This window comes from Macaca fascicularis, chromosome 11 (assembly GCF_037993035.2).
Source record: "Macaca fascicularis isolate 582-1 chromosome 11, T2T-MFA8v1.1".
NCBI classification, from domain to species: domain Eukaryota; kingdom Metazoa; phylum Chordata; class Mammalia; order Primates; family Cercopithecidae; genus Macaca; species Macaca fascicularis.
Genome location: NC_088385.1, coordinates 107,137,695 through 107,159,131, shown reverse-complemented (window position 1 = coordinate 107,159,131; position 21,437 = coordinate 107,137,695). Strand labels below are relative to the sequence as shown.

General features: G+C 39.3%; 1 protein-coding gene across 2 annotated transcripts in view; it reads left to right on the top strand.

The window, feature by feature from the left end:
• BLTP3B (bridge-like lipid transfer protein family member 3B) overlaps positions 1-21,437 on the top strand; it is a 112,818-nt gene that overhangs the window by 29,428 nt on the left and 61,953 nt on the right. For both annotated transcript variants that reach the window (XM_005571975.5, XM_005571976.5), the window contains 4 exons: positions 10,005-10,167; positions 15,340-15,378; positions 16,441-16,532; positions 20,751-20,940. In XM_005571975.5, the coding sequence (XP_005572032.3) occupies positions 10,005-10,167; positions 15,340-15,378; positions 16,441-16,532; positions 20,751-20,940 (484 nt within the window). The remainder of the gene's footprint in view (positions 1-10,004; positions 10,168-15,339; positions 15,379-16,440; positions 16,533-20,750; positions 20,941-21,437) is intronic.

The window sequence follows — 21,437 nt, the reverse complement described above, 5'->3', positions numbered from 1 at the left end:
GACTGTACCCAGAGGTGGAGTCTACAGGAACAGGCAGGCCTCCTTGAGCTGCGGTGAGCTCCACCCAGTTCCAGCTTCCCGGAGGCTTTGTTTACCTACTTAAACCTCAGCAATGGCGGGCGCCCCTCCCCCAGCCTCACTGCCGCCTTGCAGTTAGATCTCAGAATGCTGTGCTAGCAATGAGGGAGGCTCTGTGGCATGGGACCCAGAATCTCTGGGACACATTTAAAGCAGTTTGTAGAGGGAAATTTATAGCACTAAATGCCGACAAGTGAAAGCTGGAAAGATCTAAAATTGACCCCCTACCATCACAATTAAAAGAAGTAGAGAAGCAAGAGCAAACACATTCAAAAGCTTGCAGAAGGCAAGAAATAACTAAGATCAGAGCAGAACTGAAGGAGATAGAGACACAAAAAACCCTCCAAAAAATCAGTGAATCCCGGAGCTGGTTTTTTGAAAAGATCAACAAAATTGATAGACCGCTAGCAAGACTAATAAAGAAGAAAAGAGAAGAATCAAATAGACGCAATAAAAAATGATAAAGGGGATATCACCACGGACCCCACAGAAATACAAACTACCATCAGAGAATACTATAAACACCTCTACGCAAATAAATTAGAAAACCTAGAAGAAATGGATAATTTCCTGGACACTTACACTCTCCCAAGACTAAACCAGGAAGAAGTTGAATCCCTCAATAGACCAATAGCAGGCTCTGAAATTGAGGCAATAATTAATAGCCTACCAACCAAAAAAAGTCCAGGACCAGACGGATTCACAGCTGAATTCTACCGGAGGTACAAGGAGAAGCTGGTACCATTCCTTCTGAAACTATTCCAATCAATAGAAAAAGAGGGAATCCTCCCTAACTCATTTTATGAGGCCAACATCATCCTGATACCAAAGCCTGGCAGAGATACAACAAAAAAGGAGAATTTTAGACCAATATCCCTGATGAACATCGATGCAAAAATCCTCAATAAAATACTGGCAAACCAGATCCAGCAGCACATCAAAAAGCTTATCCACCATGATCAAGTGGGCTTCATCCCTGGGATGCAAGGCTGGTTCAACATACGCAAATCAATAAACATAATCCAGCATATAAACAGAACCAAAGACAAAAACCACATGATTATCTCAATAGATACAGAAAAGGCCTTTGACAAAATTCAACAGCCCTTCATGCTAAAAACTCTCAATAAATTCGGTATTGATGGAACATATCTCAAAATAATAAGAGCTATTTATGACAAACCCACAGCCAATATCATACTGAATGAGCAAAAACTGGAAGCATTCCCTTTGAAAACTGGCACAAGACAGGGACGCCCTCTCTCACCACTGCTATTCAACATAGTGTTGGAAGTTCTGGCGATGGCAATCAGGAAGAGAAAGAAATAGAGGGTATTCAGTCAGGAAAAGAAGAAGTCAAATTGTCTCTGTTTGCAGGTGACATGATTATATATTTAGAAAACCCCATCATCTCAGCCCAAAATCTCCTTAAGCTGATAAGCAACTTCAGCAAAGTCTCAGGATACAAAATTAATGTGCAAAAATCACAGGCATTCTTATACACCAGTAACAGACAAACAGAGAGCCAAATCATGAATGAACTTCCATTCACAATTGCTTCAAAGAGAATAAAATACCTAGGAATCCAACTTACAAGGGATGTAAAGGACCTCTTCAAGGAGAACTACAAACCACTGCCCAGTGAAATAAAAGACGACACAAACAAATGGAAGAACACACCATGTGGATGGATAGAAAGACTCAATATCGTGAAAATGGCCATACTGCCCAAGGTAATTTATAGATTCAATGCCATTCCCATCAAGCTACCAATGACTTTCTTCACAGAATTGGAAAAAACTGCTTTAAAGTTCATGTGGAACCAAAAAAGAGCCTGCATTGCCAAGACATTCCTAAGCCAAAAGAACAAAGCTGGAGGCATCACGCTACCTGACTTCAAACTATACTACAAGGCTACAGTAACCAAAACAGCATGGTACTGGTACCAAAACAGAGATATAGACAAATGGAACAGAACAGAGCCCTCAGAAATAATACCACACATCTACAGCCATCTGATCTTTTGACAAACCTGACAAAAACAAGAAATGGGGAAAGGATTCCCTATTTAATAAATGGTGCTGGGAAAATTGGCTAGCCATAAGTAGAAAGCTGAAACTGGATCCTTTCCTTACTCCTTATACGAAAATTAATTCAAGATGGATTAGAGACTTAAATGTTAGACCTAAAACCATAAAAACCCTAGAAGAAAACCTAGGTAGTACCCTTCAGGACATAGGCATGGGCAAGGACTTCATGTCTAAAACACCAAAAGCAATGGCAACAAAAGCCAAAATTAACAAATGGGATCTAATTAAACTAAAGAGCTTCTGCACAGCAAAAGAAACTACCATCAGAGTGAACAGGCAACCTACAGAATGGGAGAAACTTTTTGCAATCTACTTATCTGACAAAGGGCTAATATCCAGAACCTACAAAGAACTCAAACAAATTTACAAGAAAAAAACAAACAATGCCATCAAAAAGTGGGCAAAGGATATGAACAGACATTTCTCAAAAGAAGACATGCATACAGCCAACAGATACATGAAAAAATGCTTGTCATCACTGGCCATCAGAGAAATGCAAATCAAAACCACAATGAGATACCATCTCACACCAGTTAGAATGGCAATCATTAAAAAGTCAGGAAACAACAGGTGCTGGAGAGGATGTGGAGAAATAGAAACACTTTTACCCTGTTGGTGGGATTGTAAACTGGTTCAACTATTGTGGAAAACAGTATGGCGATTCCTCAAGGATCTAGAACTAGAAGTACCATATGATCCAGCCATCCCATTACTGGGTATATACCCAAAGGATTATAAATCATGCTGCTATAAAGACACACGTACACGTATGTTTATTGCGGCACTATTCACAATAGCAAAGACTTGGAATCAACCCAAATGTCCATCAGTGACAGACTGGATTAAGAAAATGTGGCACATATACACCATGGAATACTATGAAGCCATAAAAAAGGATGTGTTCTTGTCCTCTGTAGGGACATGGATACAGCTGGAAACCATCATTCTCAGCAAACTATCGCAAGAACAGAAAACCAAACACCACGTGTTCTCACTCCTAGGTGGGAATTGATCAATGAGATCACTTGGACTCTGGAAGGGGAACATCACACACCGGGGCCTATTATGGGGAGGGGGTAGTGGGGAGGGATACCAATGGGAGTTATACCTGATATAAATGACGAGTTGATGGGTGCTGACGAGTTGATGGGTGCAGCACACCAACATGGCACAAGTATACATATATAACAAACCTGCACGTTGTGCCCATGTACCCTAGAACTTAAAGTATAATAATAAAATAATAATAATAATAATAATAAACAAGAAAAACCTTGATCTGTTTCTTAGTTTTGATTGAAGGGATCTTTATGGTTGCATGATGAGGTCCATGGGCTATGAATGGATTTAATTAGTTACAGATAATAACTTTGTGATCCTAGCCAAAGTACTTGGCAGTCTGTCAGATTTGGGGAAGTTTTTCTGAAAACATCTTCTCTTGTATGACTTTAAAATGTGGTTTTAAGGTATTTTCCCATCTGAAAGTATTGTTTTGAATAAAATCAAACGGAAGCTGTTAAATTAATTTGCTTGCTTAAAGATATTGGTTCTTATAAAAACTCTTCATATGATAATGAGAATTTCATCCTTGTAGGGACACATAGTCTTGAGATACTAGCTAGTGATTTCAATTACTGGTTCATATTAAGGATGTGAGTTGGGCTCAGTTGTCGAGAATGGAAAATAATGGAGAAGAATCTTTTCAGTACCTTTCAGTTCTAAAACATTGTGGCTATGTGTTTCTCAGTCACTGTTCGTTATTAATTTATAAGTTTGATCCCAAAGTGGTCTATTTGTTTCAAATTTCTGGAGGAAAGAATATGATTGAATAGCCTAGATGCCATGTCAACCTGTAAATAAATCGCTATAACCAAGGAAGTATGTTAAAAAATATCTTAGATGTGCATCTTTCCTCTGTGTATACAGTTTTTCCCAGAAGAATGAATTACTGTTAGCTGGGTAGCCACTCCAAGAGGTATTTATTAATAACAAGCTAAATAATTGAATTATAACCATTAAATATTGAATTATAGTGTTGAAATAATTTATTTTCTAGGTGACTAAAATTAATCATTTTCTTTAAGGCAGTGGTTCTTAGCGTATTTTGTGTCCAAAACCCCCTTTGAAAGTCTGATAAAATACTGTAGACTCCTTGAAGCCTATCTAATACCTGCAGATTAAGAGTATCTACTTTTTAAATTTATTAATTAAACAATCTAACGTGCATTGCTAAATTCCGTGTAACATCTAGTTTTTCATGTTATACCATGAAATATTGAATAATGGGAATTGTTTTTTTCTTTTTTTTTTCTGAGACATGGTGTCGCTATGTTGCCCAGACTAGTGTCAAACTCTGGCCTCAAGTTATCTTCCTACCTTGGCCTCCCAAAGTGCTGGGATTAGAAGCCTGAGCCAAACTGCCTGGCCTGTATCTTAGTCTTAATAATTGTGAACACTTACTGAGTTATTACTCATATTGGGGATCATAACTAGCATTTTACATGTTTTGGGTTAATCCTTAAAACAACTCTGTGAGGCAGGTACTATTATCCCCATGTTACAGATGAGGAATCTGAGATATAGTTTAAATAGTAAGCAGTAGGTAGCATTTTACCTCTTGTTGAGATGATACTTTTTTATTTTTTTATTTTTTGAGACAGAGTCTCTCTCTCTCCCAGGCTGGAGTGCAGTGGTGCAATCTCAGCTCACTGCAACCTCTGCCCTCTGGGTTCAAGCGATTCTCCTGTCTCAGCCTCCAGAGTAGCTGGGATCCACACCCGGCTAATTTTTCTGTATTTTTAGTAGAGACAGGTTTCACCATGTTGGCCAAGCTGGTCTCGAACTCCTGACCTCAAGTGATCCAACCACTTCGGCCTCCCAAAGTCCTGGTATTACAGGCGTGAGCCACCGCGCCCGGCAGTGAGATGAGATTCTTTTTGTGTGTGTGACAGGGTCTTACTCTGTCATCCAGGCTGGAATGCAGTGGCACTATCGTGGTTCACTGCAGGCTTGACCTCCTGGGCTCAGGTGATCCTCCCACCCCAGCCTCATGGGTAGCTGGGACTACAGAAGCGTGTCACCATGGCTGGCTAAGTTTTGTATTTTTAGTAAAGATGGGGTTTTATCATGTTACCCAGGCTGGTCTTGAACTCCTGGGCTCAAGCAATCCACTTGCCTCAGCCTCCCAAAGTTCTGTTCTGGGGATTACAGGCATGAGCTCATGTGTGCCTAGCAAGCTGAGATTCTTTTTTTTTTTTCTTTCCGAGATGGAGTCTCGCTCTGTCACCAAGCTGGAGTGCAGTGGTGCAATGTCAGCTCACTGCAACCTCCGCCTCCCGGGTCCAGGCAATTCTCCTTCCTCAGTCTCCTGAGATTCTTGACTTTTTGTGCATTTATTCTCTCTTCCCTTAACCAAATTATAAATCTTTGATTATATGGACCTTTTGTTTTGTTTTGTTTTGCCCTTAAATGTTTACTTAGTACAGTGCACATAATTTAGACCCTGATGATGGTGTATTGACTGTAAAATGTATAATCTAAATCAAGTCTATTTTTTTCATTTGCTTGGAAATTTTTATTGAGTTGTTAGCTATTATTTTTGTTTTTTGTTTTGTCTTTGAGACAAAGGCTTTGTCACTCAGGCCTGGAGTGCAGTGGCACAGTTATGGATCACTGCAGCCTTGACCTGCCAGGCTCAAGCGATCCTCCAAGCTCAGTCCCCTGAGTAACGGGGGCTACAGGAGTGTTCCACTATGCCTGACTAATTCTTTTTAAAATTTTTTGTAGACACAGGGTCTCACTAATATAGTGGCTCACTAATATACAGACCAGCCCAGGCTGGTCTCAAACTCTTGGGCTCAAGTGATCCTCTCGCCTTGGCCTCTCAAACTGCTGAGATTTCAGGCATGAGCCCCTGCTCCTGGCTAAATTACATATATTTTAATCCTCCTCATTTTTCACTTTTGCTATTGGCAGGCCAGTCTTTTTTGGTTTCTCTTGAACTTTTGTCTTTATAAAAGTGATACACGCTTGTTATAGAATACTTATACAGAAAAGTATAAATAAGGAGAAGTAAATCTAGGCTGGGTGTGGTGGTTCACACCTGTAATCCCGGCACTTTGGGAGGCTGAGGCAGGAGGTATCGCTTGAGCCCAGGGATTCGATATCAGCCTGAGCAACATAGTGAGTCCCTGTCTTTAAAAAATAACTAGCTGGGGCTGGGCACGGTGGCTCACGCCTGTAATCCCAGCACTTTGGGAGGCCAAGGTGGATGGACCACGAGGTCAGGAGTTAGAGACCAGCCTGACCAACATGGTGAAACCCTGTCTCTACTAAAAATACAAAAATTAGTCAGGCATGGTAGTATGTGCCTGTCGTCCCAGCTTCTCAGGAGGTTGAGGCAGGAGAATCGCTTGAATCCAGAAGGCAGAGGTTGCAGTGAGCCGAGATCGTGCCACTGCACTCCAGCCTGGGTGGCAGAGCAAGACTGTCTCACAAAAAAAAAAAAAAAAAAAAAAAGAACTAGCTGAGTGTGGTGGCATGTGCCCATGGTCCCAACTGCTTCAAAGGTGGAGGTTGCAGTGAGCCAAAATCAAACCACTGCACTCTAGCCTGGGCAACAGGGTGAGACCCTGTCTCAAAATAAATAAAATAAATAAACAGATTAGCTGGGTGTGGTGGTCCCAACTACTTGGAAAGCTGCGGTGGGAGTATCACCTGAGTCCAGGAGGTTGTGGCTGCAATGCGCCATGATCACACCACTGCACTCCACCCTGGACAACAGAGAGAGACCCTGTCTCAAACACAAAAACAAAAAAATCTAAAACTCCACCAGCCATAGGTAGTCATGGGATTTTATGATGCATTTTTTACATACTAGAAATTATAGCACATAATTTTGTGACTTGAATTTTCACCAAACATTATAAGCATTTCTTTATATGATTGGCAACATATATTACTTGATAAGTATGTATTAATAATATGGAGTATTATGATTAGATGGGTTATCCTTCTTGGGACATTTAGATTGTTTTCACTTTTTTTTTCTTGTAAGTATCCTTGAAATGAACATTCTTGTACATACCCAATCAAGGTATTGCCTGATTTCTTCGCTAACCATGTTTCACCTCCATGCCCATATTCCTCCATGCCCAAGACTAAGGATATATAGTCAGATGTTAGAATATATAGTCAAATGTTCTATTTTTAAGTTTTTTTTTTTTTTTTTTTTTTTTGAGACGGAGTCTCGCTGTGTCTCCCAGGCTGGAGTGCAGTGGCGTGATCTCTGCTCACTGCAAGCTCCGCCTCCCGGGTTCACGCCATTCTCCCGCCTCAGCCTCCCAAGTAGCTGAGACTACAGGCGCCCGCCACCACGCCCGGCTAGTTTTTTTTTGTATTTTTAGTAGAGACGGGGTTTCACCATGTTAGCCAGGATAGTCTCGATCTCCTGACCTCGTGATCCACCCGCCTCGGCCTCCCAAAGTGCTGGGATTACAGACTTGAGCCACCGCGCCCGGCCTTTTTTAAGTTATTCAAATTAGTCTGTTGTCCATCCTTCCTTCCCTATAAGTATTATAGATTACAGTATTTCTGATATATTTTTCAATTCCGCTTTATATCATGTTCCCTCCCGTCTTAGAACCTTTATGCATTTTATTCCTCTGCTTGGAATACTTTCTTTCCCTACCCCGTTTTCGTCCTTGCCTAGTTAACAACTTCTCTTCCTTTAAAAGTTCCTGTTTCAGAGAAGCTCTGGATTAGAACCCCTGCTATATTCTGTCTTAGTTGTGCCATTTGATCTGTCTCACCAACTAAACTGAAAACTCCACAAGGGTAGGGACCTCAAGTGTACTGCTTCCCAGTATGTGTGTCTGCATAATGAATTCTCAATACATACTTACTGAGTGTTGTCTTCTGGCTCTAATATTCTGCCTCAGGGAAGTGGCAGGGTTTTTGTTTGCTTGTTATCTATGGCTAGGAGTGGCAGCCTATGAGAAAGTGTCATGGTATTGAATCAGGCATGATCAGAAGCAAGTGTAATACAGCTCAGCATCATTGGTCAAACACATGTGTTAAATGATTGTTGTATTTCTCAGTTGACATCCTGTGAGAAGATATGAATTCACATAGAATCTGGCTCAAAAATTCTGGTTTGGAGTCACTGGAGAAACATGAGTTTATTGATTGGTATTCTTGTTGACAAGTAGGGCATGTAAATAACCCAGTACATACTATTGCTGTATATTTAATTTCCAAAAAAAGTAAAGACTAACTCTTGTTAGCCAGTAGTTTAGTTTTTTCAGCAATTTCACTTTTGAAAACGTATTTGTTGGACATAGTAATTTTTTATTTTTCAGGGTTGTTTGGAAGATAAAGTAATGTATATGAATGTATTTCAAAGTAGATGTGTAATTTATTATCATTGTTAGTTGTGATATTAGGCAAGTAAGTTCAAGTTTCTCCTTATGTTTACTCATTCAAAAATTAGGGTAAAATTAGTATAGATCCTAATAGGTTATCATGGGAACTAAATGAAGTAGTTGTGTATATATGCCAAGAGCTTGGAACACAGTAAACCCTTGGAAAATGCTCACTGTTATGTTAATTATTTCCAATCTTTTTTTTCTTTTTTTCCTGAGACAGGGTCTTGCTGTGTCACCCAGGCTGGAGTGCAGTGGCACAGTCTCAGCTCACTGCATCCTCCACCTCCTGGACTGAAGCGAAACTCCCACCTCAGCCTCCCGAGTAGCTGGGACTACAGGCATGCGCCAACACGTCCAGCTAATTTTTTTGTATTTTTAGTAGAGACCAGGTTTCACCATGTTGGCCAGGCTGGTCTTGAACTCCTGCCCTCAAGTGATCCGCCCTCCTCAGCCTCCCAAAATGCTGGGATTATAGGTGTGAGCCACCGTGTCTGGCTGCCTTTGTCATTTCTTTGTGTTACAAACATTCCAGTTATAGAGTTAATTACTTTAAAATGTACAATAAATTATTGTTGACTGTAGTCACTTTTTTTGCTGTTGAATACTATATCTGTCTTAGTCCGTTTTCACACTGCTATGAAGACATTCCTTGAGACAGTAATTTATGAAGAAAGGTTTAATTGACTCACAGTTCTGCATGGCTGGGGAGGCCTCAGGAAACTTACAATCATGGTGGAAGGTGATGGTGAAGCAAAGCACGTCTTACATGGTGGCAGAGAGAGAGAGAGAGACAGAAACTGCCAAACACTTTTAAATCATGAGATCTTGTGAGAACCCACTCCCTAACTATCATGAGAATGGCATAGGAGAAACTGCCCCCATGATCCAATCACCTCCCACCAGATCCTTCCCCTGACGTGTGGGGATTACAATTAGAGATGAGATTTGGGTGGGGACACAGAGCCAAACCATATCAGTATCGTATTCATTCTACCTAATTGTGTTTTTGTATCCACTACCCATTCCCACCCCCACTCCCCCCAACTACCCTTTCCAGCCTCTGGTAACCATCATTTCTACTCTAGATCTCCATGAGTTCAATTGTTTTAATGTTTAGCTGCCACAAATGAGGAAGAGTGTGTAAAGTTTGTCTTTCTGTGCCTGGTTTGTTTCACTTAACTGTAATGTTCTCCAGTTCCATCCATGTTGTTGCAAATGACAGGATCTCATTCTTTTTTATGGCTGAATAATACTCCATCGTGTATATGTACCACATTTTCTTTAACCGTTTGTCATTGATGGACATTAGGTTGCATGCACTGCTATTTTTAGTGCTCTGTATATTTGAAAAAATGACTCTGGAGTGTACTAACTGACACATAAATAAATGTCAATGTATATTCTCTTTCAGATTTACCAAAAATTTATCTCCTGACAAGATAAATCTAAGTACCCTTAAAGGAGAAGGTGAACTGAAGAATTTGGAGTTAGATGAAGAAGTGCTCCAGAATATGTTGGATTTGCCGACATGGCTTGCTATCAACAAAGTTTTTTGTAATAAAGCGTCCATCAGGGTGAGACTTTGATATCTGTGGCTTGATATTTGTAGAAGGACTTTTATGTTTTCTTTCTATATTTTGGCTCTTTTTTTTTTTTTTAATTTATTTATTATTATTATACTTTAAGTTGTAGGGTACATGTGCATAACGTGCAGGTTTGTTACATATGTATACTTGTGCCATGTTGGTGTGCTGCACCCATCAACTTGTCATTTACATCAGGTATAACTCCCAATGCAATCCCTCCCCCCTCCCCCCTCCCCATGATAGGCCCCGGTGTGTGATGTTCCCCTTCCTGAGTCCAAGTGATCTCATTGTTCAGTTCCCACCTATGAGTGAGAACATGCGGTGTTTGGTTTTCTGTTCTTGTGATAGTTTGCTAAGAATGATGGTTTCCAGCTGCATCCATGTCCCTACAAAGGACACAAACTCATCCTTTTTGATGGCTGCATAGTATTCCATGGTGTATATGTGCCACATTTTCTTAATCCAATCTGTCACTGATGGACATTTGGGTTGATTCCAAGTCTTTGCTATTGTGAATAGTGCTGCAATAAACATACGTGTGCATGTGTCTTTATAGCAGCATAATTTATAATCCTTTGGGTATATACCCAGTAATGGGATGGCTGGATCATATGGTACATCTAGTTCTAGATCCTTGAGGAATCGCCATACTGTTTTCCATAATGGTTGAACTAGTTTACAATCCCACCAACAGTGTAAAAGCGTTCTTAATTTTAGATAATTCTGTAAAAACATTTTTATTAATATAATTTCAAAAGAAAGATACCTTTGCATAAAGTTGTGCCTTATATTTAAAGGCATATATTAACTACTTTATAGGTCTTAATTTTTGTTTAAATGTGATTCCATTAATATTTTTAAATTATTAATTTGTTAATAATTACATCCATTTGGTACATGTTCAAAGATAGTTTTTTCTTAAGTTTTATTGTCAAATGGGACAATCTAAACTTGTAGTGAGTTGCTGGGCATGGTGGCTCACACTTGTAATCCCAGCACTTTGAAAGGCTGAGGTAGGCAAATTGCTTGAGCCCAGGAGTTTGAGACTAACCTGGGTAACATAATGAGACTGCATCTCTACTGGAAAAAAAAAAAATAGCCCAACATAGTAGCACATGCGTCTGTAGTCCCAGCTACTTGGGAAGCTGAAGCAGGATGATCAGTTGAGTCTAGAAGGGTGAGGCTGCAGTGAGTCATGATTGTGCCACTGCACTCCAGCTTGGGTGATGGAGTGAGACCCTGTCTCAAAAAAATTTTTAAAAAGTAGTGAGTAAATACTTTTTCAAATGAAGACATGAGAACTAATACATTTGCAGTTTTATCTCTTTTCTTCATTAGTTTCTTTTTCATTTTGAGATTTTTTTTTTTTTTTTTTTTTTTGAGACAGAATCTTTCTCTGTCACCAGGCTGGACTGCAGTGGCGTGATCTCAGCTCACTGCAACCTCTGCCTCCCAGGTTCAGGCGATTCCCCTGCCTCAGCCTCCCAAGTAGCTGGGATTACAGGCACCTGCCACCATGTCTGGCTAATTTTTTTGTATTTTAGTAGAGATGGGATTTCACCATGTTGGCCAAGATGATCCTCAATCTCCTGATCTCGTGATCCACCCACCTCGGCCTCCCAGAGTGCTGGGATTACAGGTGTGAGCTACCGTGCCTGGCCCATTTTGAGAATTTTAAGGGTTTCTATTTATTGTTAGTATCATTCCTATTATTATTATTATAACTTGTTATTCTACTTACCCTTTTTTTTTTTTTTTTTTTTTTTTGAGATGGAGTCTTGCTCTTGTTGCCCAGGCTGGAGTGCAGTGGCACTCTCTTGGCCCACTGCAACCTCTACCTCCCAGATTCATGCGATTCTCCTGCCTCAGCCTCCCAAGTAGCTGGAATTATAGGCACATGCCACCACACCTGGCTAATTTTCATATTTTTAGTAGAGATGGGGTTTCATCCTGTTGGCCACGCTGGTCTCAAACTCCTGACCTCAGGTGATCCACCACTTGCCTCTGCCTCCCAGCATGCTGGGATTACAGCATGAGCCACCATGCCTGACTGACTTCTACTTATCTTTAATCGTATGTCAATTTGTGTCACTTATTGGTTATTGGTCTTAAAGATGAGGCTTTATTTGAGAGTTGTCTGCTTAGTTGAAATACTGCATGCTGATTGTTCCATAAAACTAAAATTTGGGCTCCTAAGAAAAGATTATAGAAAAGTTCCTATATCCTTTGATGGTCACTTTTAATTTTTGTTCTACCCTTTGGAAACCTAAATATCTACAAAGACTTGACACTTTTCTTTTAGTAATTTTTTTCTATTTCGATAGCTTTAGAGATACAAGTGGTTTTTGTTTACATGAGTGAATTGTATAGTGGCGAAGTCTGGGATTTTAGTGCACCTGTCAGCTGAGTAGTGTACGTTGTACTCAGGAAGTAGTTTCATCCCTCACCCCTCTCCTACCTTACCCACCTTCTGAGTCTCCAAAGTCCATTATGCTACTCTGTATGCCTTTGCATACCCATAGCTCACCTCCCACTTAAAAGAACATGTGGTATTTGGTTTTTCAATTCCTGTTACTTCACTTAATGGCCTCCAGTTCTTTTCAAGTTACTACAAAAGACATTATTTTGTTCTTTTTTTTTTTTATGGCTGAGTAGTATTCAATGGTATTTACCACATTTTCTGATCCACTCGTAGGTTGATGGGCACTTAGATTGATTCCATATCTTTGCAGTTGTGCATAGCGTTGCATTAGACGTGTGTGTCTAGGTATCTTTCTTTTTTTTTTTTTTTAATAGGATCATGTTTGGAATGAGGACCAGAGTCTTTTTGATATAGTGACTTCTCTTCCTTTGGATAGATACCCACTCAGTAGTGGGATTGCTGGATCAAATGGTAGATCTACTTTTAGTTCTTTGAGAAATTTCTATATTGTTTTCTATTGAGGTTGTACTAACTTACATTCCTACCAGCAATGTATAAGCATTCCTTTCTCATCACTTCCGTGACAACAGCTATTGTTTTTCAACTTTTTAGTAATGGCCATTCTGACTGGGAAAAGGTGGTGTCTCAATGTGGTTTTAGTTTGCATTTCCCTTATGATTACTGATTTTCAGTATTTTTTCATGTGGTTGGCCATTTGTATATCTTCTTTTGCAAAATGTCTGTTCATGTCCTTGCCCACTTTTTAATAGGCTTATTTGTTTTCTTCTTGCTGATTTGTTTGAGTTCCTTGTAGATTTTGAATGTTAGTCCTTTGTCAGATGCATAATTTGTGAATATTTTCTTTGTCAGATGCATAGTTTGTGAATATTGACAATCTGTAGGTTGTCAGTTTACTCTCATGATTATTTTTTTGTTGTGTAGAAGTGTTTTAGTTTAATTAGGTGTCATTTATTTTTGTTGCATTTGCTTTTGGGGTCTCGGTCATAAATTCTTTGCCTAGGCCAATGTTCCGAAGAGTTTTTCCTAGGTTTTCTTCTAGAATTTTTATGGTTTCAGATCTTAGATTTAAAGCTTTCATTTATCTTGAGTTAATTTTTGTGTACAGTAAGAGATAGGGATCCAATTTCATTCTTCTACATGTGGCTATCCAATTTTTCCAGCACCATTTATTGAATATGGTGTCCTTTCTCCAGTTTGTGTTTTTGTATGCTTTGTCAAAGATCAGTTGATGGTTAGTATTTGGCTTTATTTCTTGCTTCTCTATTCTGTTCCATTAGCCTATGTATTTAGTTTTCCATTGGCCTGTGTATTCTGTTCAATGGAACAGAATACTTTGCTCTGTTTTGTCCCATTGGTCCATGTGCCTATTTTTATACCTGTTCCATGCTGTTTTGGTTAGTATAGACTTGCATAATTTGAAGTTGGGTAATGTGATGCCTCCAGGTTTGTTCTTTTTGCTTAGGATTGCTTTGGCTATTTGGGTTCTTTTTTGGTTCCATATGAAGTTTAGGGTTGTTTTTTCTAATTCTGTGAAAAATGATGTTGGTACTTTGAGAAGATTTGCATTGAATTTGTAGATTGCTTTGGGCAGTATGGTCATTTTCACAGTATAGATTCTTCCAGTCCACGAGCATGGAATGTATTTCCATTTGTTTATGTCATCTATGATTTCTTTCCACAGTGTTTTTAGTTCTCCATGTGGAGATCTTTCAACTCCTTGGTTAAGTATATTCCTACGTCTTTTTTTTTTTGTAGTAGTAGTAGTTATTGTAAAAGGGATTAAGTTCCTGATTTGATTATCAGCGTGGTTTTTGTTGGTTTGTAGCAGTGCTAGTGATTTGTGTACGTTGATTTTGTAACCTAAACCTTACTGAATTTATTTATTAGATCTAAGAGTCTTTTGGAGGCAAAACTTGACATTTTTAGTACAGGGTATATTTCAACATTATATATTTGATGTTTCCTACATTTTATATTAATGGCCTAACTTTTGTATTTATCTTGAATATTTACAAAATGATTGCTCAGAATTCTAGGATTAAACAGGTTGTTAAATGGACAGAACACTGATTATGTTTTGCTGGGAACTCTTCGTTTAAATTATGATATTAAGATTTGTTTTAAGGATTGTTAAAAAAAAAGATATTTAAAATAACCTGAAATTGGCCAGGCGTGGTGGTGCACGCCTATAATCCCAGCACTTTAAGAGGCTGAGTTGGGTGGATCATTTGAGGCCAGGAGTTAGAGACCAGCCTAGCCACCATATCAAAAACACTGTCTATACTAAAAATACAAAAATTAGCCGGGTGTGGTGGCACTTGCTTGTAATTTCAACTACTGGGAGGCTGAGGCAGGAGAATTGCCTGAACCCAGGAGGTGGAGGTTGCAGTGAGCTGAGATCACGCCACCTCACTCCAGTCTGGGCAACAGAAAGAGACTGTCTCAAAAAAAAAAAAAAAAAGAAAAGAAAAAGAAAAAAGAACTTACAATTTCTAATCAAAAGATGACAGAAGATACAGCTAGTAATAATTTCTTATATAAAATGGGTACATCTGATTTCAAAAGTATGAGTGAGTTGCTCAGTTTATTTTGTAATTTAAGAAAAGTGATTTTGTATAATTTGTTGTGTCTGTCCTATATGAATATAACACCTGTATTGATTACTGTTTACATTATTTTCTTCTTAGCGATACATCTTAAACATTTTTCATTTGTAGATCCCATGGACAAAACTGAAAACACATCCCATCTGTTTGGTGAGTTCTGAAGCCTCTTTAGAAATAAACATTTTTATATATACATTATCTAGCTACTCTGTTCATAGTAAACTTTTGTTTCATGGACATATAGTCTGGATTTTTCACCAGTTAGCTTTCATTTTATTTTGATAGGACTCAGATTTTTCATCCTTTAAATGAGAAGTTTTAACGTTAAAGTAGGAGCATCTTTAAAGTGTTTCAGGTCTAGAATACTATGTTCTAAATTGGCATAGTATTTTATTGCATCATTTAACTCTTTGTTGATGTACTGTGGGATTATTCTTTCAATAACATTTGATCCAGACTGTCTTTGTTTCTCCTTTTACTGATCTAGTAAATTATGAAATATGTTCTTTAATATACTTTGCTTTTTAAGGAAAGTTGAAGAAAATCAATCATTTGTTCGTTCATTCATTTAAAAAATATAATGATCAAGAACATGAATAAAACAAGGCAGTTTCAAATAATAATAAATGCTATATGTGAAATAGAGAATGAAGAATGACTGGAGTTGTGTTAGTGATGACTATTAAGGACATTAGATCTTTCTTCAAGGAAAAAAGTATCACCCTGAGAAAGAACTTTTTCCATTATGGGGGTGTTTATTTTTTTCACATTTCCTGCTTATTTTATATTTCCCATAGTTTTGTGTCTCATAGCTCAGATCTTAGATTGTAATAAGCTTTTGGGGGTAGTTCAATCCTATTTATTAAAATATAATTTTATCAATGAATATATCTGGGAGTAGAAATTCTGTTTTCATGAAATCTGATGATTTCAGTAGTTAATGGCTATGTCTTGATTCCTCCCCACTCCATACATCTGTAATACACACAGTTTTTCCACTAGATAATAAATGCCTTGAGAACGGAGTGAGTGCTTTGTGTTTTTTTGGCATTTGTCTTTTTAGACCTGTAAAGAGACACTTAAATGACTCTGCTCACTTACTGTTTACTTTCTTCCTAAGGAAAAATGAAAGAGAAAATAATCTTACATAATACTTTAATAATATACATAAAATAAAGAATCTAATTGTTTACATTTTAATGTTTTTATTAGTCCCTGGATAAAGTAATAATGGAAATGAGTACATGTGAAGAACCAAGAAGCCCTAATGGCCCATCGCCAATTGCAACTGCTTCAGGACAAAGGTAAGCTACTTCTGTTCATCTGCATGACTGCCAAAGGGAGTTATTTTCTATAGTCAACTCCGTTATTGACAGTAACAGTACATTAAAAAAAAAAAAAAAAAAAGCCTTAACCTGAAATTGCCTCTATTTCAGTCAGCTCTCCCATCAAACATTTTGCAGTTTTAGTTATATACATTGCAAAGTTGCAGATTTGACTTTTAACTTCCTTTATTCATCTTGTTTTCCTTGCTATTATTAAATAATAGTGATTAATGGCAGAGCAGCAGCAGAAAATGGAAGCAGAAGAATTTAGGCATTCTATAAATAAGAGAGCCTCTGATCAGTTTCTCTGCATATCATTTTGTGTGCATCAGTGGAACTTTTATGACTCTTAAGAATTAAGTTGGGAGGCCAGGAGTGGTGACTCATGCCTGTAATCCTATCACTTTGGGAGGCCGAGGTGGGTGGATTGCCTGAGCTCAGGAGGTTGAGACCAGCCTGGGCAAAACGATGAAACCCTGTCTCTACTAAAATACAAAAAACTTTATGGGCATGGCGCTGTGCACCTATAATCCCAGTTACTTGGGAGGCTGAGACAGGAGAATTGCTTGAACCTGAGAGGCAGAGGTAGTAGTGAGCCAAGATTGTGCCATTGCACTAGAGCCTTGGCGTGCAATGGCAAGACTCTCTCGAAGGAAAAAAAAAAAAGAATTTAGTTGGGCTTGGTGCAGTGGTCCACGCCTGTAATCCCAGCACTTTGGGAGGCTGAGGTGGGCGGATCACCTGAGGTCAGGAGTTTGCAACAAGCTTGACCAACATGGTGAAACCCCGTCTCTGCGAAAAATACAAAAATTAGCTGGGCGCGGTGGTATCCGCCTGTATTCCCAGCTACTGGGGAGGCCAAGGCAGGAGAATTGCTTGAACCTGGGAGGTCAAAGCTGCAGTGAGCTGAGCTTATGCCACTGCACTCCAGCCTGTGTGATGGAGAGAGACTCTGTCTCAAAAAAAAAAAAGAGTTAAGTTGATGCCTTAAATTATAGACCTTTTGGGTGACTCTAAAATTCATTAAGTTTAAGATGTTTTGCTTTCCACAGGTTATATTTTGATAGATGAAAATCGGATACTAATAAAGCAGAAGTATGGGGACCATTTCATAAAGCTTTTTTGAAATGTTAGAAGCTATTAAAAATTTTTAAAAAATCTATTGTCTGCTTTTTTGCACTCAGTTAAATTTCGATCTAGTACTATACATGATTTTCCTGCAACAGGATTTCTGCATTATTTTTGCATTCACATCAGTTGTTCACATAGATTTTTAATGTGATTGATGCCTCTTTGTGTGGCGTCAAATGGCAGCTCTGAACATGTGTAGTATTCTAGGTGTTATGTAAAACCGTTGATAAAACTTTTCTTGAGGGTGAATACATTCATGTGTGTACACAGACACACACTCACTCACTGCTCTTTTACAAAGGTTGAGCCACCTTTATGTTAGTGCATGCCATGAGAATACCTACAGTGCATGCCATGGGAATCTAATGGTGATTCATTCCACCATTAGATTTATCAGATGTGCAGGTTTATCATATGTGCAGTTTATATTTGGACTACAGATATTAGTGACTGGGAAAAGAGCTTTCATGTTAACTTCTTTGTAATGTAGCATCATCCAGCAACTTCAGATTTTACAGGTTCAATTATGATTCCAGGTTTCATAGAATAGTTGTTGGCCTTTAGGTTGGCTAGAGTCAGAAAGAACTAAAATGAATCATTTTGTCCTTGTGTGCTTAGTATAGTCGATAGTGTCCTAATTCTTGTTTTTATAGTATCATAAGCTTTATAATTTTGACTTTGTAATCATGTGATGATTTAAACTATTTAAATCATCCTCATATTTTGATACATGGCAGAGTGGTTAATCTGTTTCAGCATTTTTCATACTTGCCTGATTGTAACAGTCATTTAGAGTGCTTATTAAATCTACAAAGTCTCTGAAGCTCCTTTTCTTGAATTTCTGATTTAGTAGGTCTGGAATGGATATCAAGAGAATGAATATATTCATTGAGTGGTGTTCAGAGTAAAAAAAAATGGAATATGAATATGTATTTTTGGGTCTCACTCCGTTGCCGAGGCTGGAATGCAGTGGCACGATCTTGGCTCACTGCAGCCTTGACCTCCCAAGCTCAATCGATCCTCCCAACTCAGCCTCCCAAGTAGTTGGGACTACAGGTGCGAGCCACCATACCTGGCTTGTTTTTTGTATTTTTTGTAGAGATGGGGGTCTCCCTCTGTTGCCCAGGCTGATTTTAACTCCTGGGCTCAAGCAGTCCTCCTCCCTTTGCCTCTCAAAGTACTTGGATTATAGATGTGAGCTACTGTGCCCAGCCAAAAAGTCTTTTACATTTTAAGAAGGGTATTTAAAAAAAAAATTGTGCAGCTCTGAGAACCAGAAAAGGTTTAGAGAGTGAGAAGAGTGTTTTTTTTAAAAAAATTATTTTTTATTTTATTTTTTTAGACAAGGTCTCACTCTGTTGCCCAGGCTGGAGTGCAGTAGTGCCATCTCAGCTCACTGCAACCTCCACCTCCCATACTGAAGTGATCCTCTCAGCTCAGCCTCCGAAGTAGCTGGGACTACAGGCACGTGCCACCATGCCCAGTTAACTTTTTTGTGTTTTTAGTAGAGACGGGATTTCTCCTTGTTGGTCAGGCTGGTCTCCAACTCCTGGGCTAAAGTGATCCACCTACCTTGGCCTCCCACAGTGCTAGGATTACAGGTGAGAGCCACCATGCCTGGCTGAGAATAGCATTTTTTTTTTTTATGACTTATGTCTAACTAGACTAGATTGTTGTGTTTGAGGTTTGTTTTCCTTTTTTTTTTTTTTTGAGATGGAATCTCTGTCACCCAGGCTAGACTGCAGTGGCACAATCACAGCTCACTGCAGCCTCAACCTCCTAGCCTCAAGTGATCCTCCCACTTCAGCTTCCCAAGTAACTGGGACCACAGACATGCACCATCATGTCCAGCTAATAAATTAATCAATTAGTTAATTAATTTTGAAACAACGTCTCACTCTGTTGCCGAGGTTAGGGTGCAGTGGTTCCATCTCAGCTCACTGCAACCTCTGCCTCCTGGGCTCAAGAGATCCTCCCACTGCAGCCTTGTGAGTATCTGGGACCATAGGCGAGTGTTACCATGCTCAGCTAATTTTTAAATTTTCTACAGAGATGAGGTCTCTCTGTGTTGCCCAGGCTGGTCTTGAACTCCTAGATTCAAGTGGCCTCCCAAAGTGCTGGGATTACAGGCATGAGCTACTATGTGTGGCTTTTTAAAATATTTTGTGGAGACAGGGATCTTGCTATATTGCCCAGGCTGGTTTCGAACTCCAGGTTCAAGAGATCCTCCTCCCTTGGCCTCCCAAAATGCTGAGATTACAGGCGTGAGCCACCATGCCCAGCTTAGATTATTGTTTTAATAAAAAACATTTATTTTTTTCAATATAAAAATGAATGATAAGCTGGACCTGGTGGCTCACGCCTGTAATCCCATCACTGTGGGAGGCCAAGGTGGGCAGATCACCTGAGGGCCAATATGGTGAAACCCCATCTCTACTAAAAATCCACAAAATTAGCCAGGTATGGTGGTGTGTGCCTGTAATTCCAGCTACTCTGGAGGCTGAGGCACAAGAATTGCTTGAACCTGGGAGGTGGAGGTTGCAGTGAGCTGAGATCATGCCACTGCACTCCAGTCTAGGTGACAGAGTTGAGACTCTGTCTCAGAAAAATAATAATAATAATAATATGGTGTTGTGCATATTATCTGTCTGTCTGTCTATCTATCTATCTATCTATCTATCTATATTTTTAGAAAGAGTCTTTCTCTGTCACCCAGGCTGGAATGCAGTGTTGTGATCTCAGCTTACCGCAACCTCCACCTCCTGTGTTCAGGTGATTCTCGTGCCTCAGTCTCCCAAGTAGCTGAGATTACAGGCATATGCCACTGTGCCCAGCTAATTTTGTGTGTGTGTGTGTTTTTTTTTTTTTAGTAGAGATGGGGTTTCACTGTGTTGGCCAGCCTGGTCTTGAACTCCTGGCCTCAAGTAATCTGCCTGCCTCAGCCTCCCAAAGTGCTAGGATTACAGGTGTGAGCCACCATCCCCGACCAGCAATGTGCAAATATTAATAGAACTTTTAAAAATTAGTTTTGTCATTAATGTATTTTATTTTACTTTCTTTTTCCAGTGAATACAGCTTTGCTGAAAAAGTAGTTGAGGGAATTACTGTTTCTGTAAATTCTATAGTCATCAGAATTGGAGCAAAAGCCTTCAATGCTTCATTTGAACTTTCTCAGCTTCGGATCTATAGTGTAAATGCACACTGGGAACATGGAGATTTAAGATTTACTCGTATTCAGGATCCACAGAGAGGAGAGGTAACATTTTTTTTCTTTCTTTTTCAAATGTTTCATGTAGTGACAAGTAAAAGAGAACGATTAAAGAAATCACATCTCATGGTTGCCTTTTACCTTTGCATTTCTCTATATTACTTTTTTTGGGGAGGGTGCGGGGGAGACAGGGTTTCACTCTGTAGCCCAGGCTGGAGTGCAGTGGCGCAGTCACGGCTCACTGCAGCCTTGACCTCCCTGGGCTCAGGTGATCCTCCCACCTCAGCATCTTGAGTAGCTGGGACTAAAGGCATGTACTACTGCACCTGCCTAATTTTTGTATTTTTGGTAGAGACAGGGTTTTGCTATGTTGCCCAGTCTGGTCTTATACTCCTGGGCTCAAGCTGTCCACCTGCCTTGGCCTCCCATAGTGCTGGGATTACAGGCCTGAACCATTGCACCCAGCTCTCTGTATTACATTTAATCATTCAGTTACAAAATGTGCACATTTTAATGCTTTTACTGTAGTAAATCTTTCCATTTAA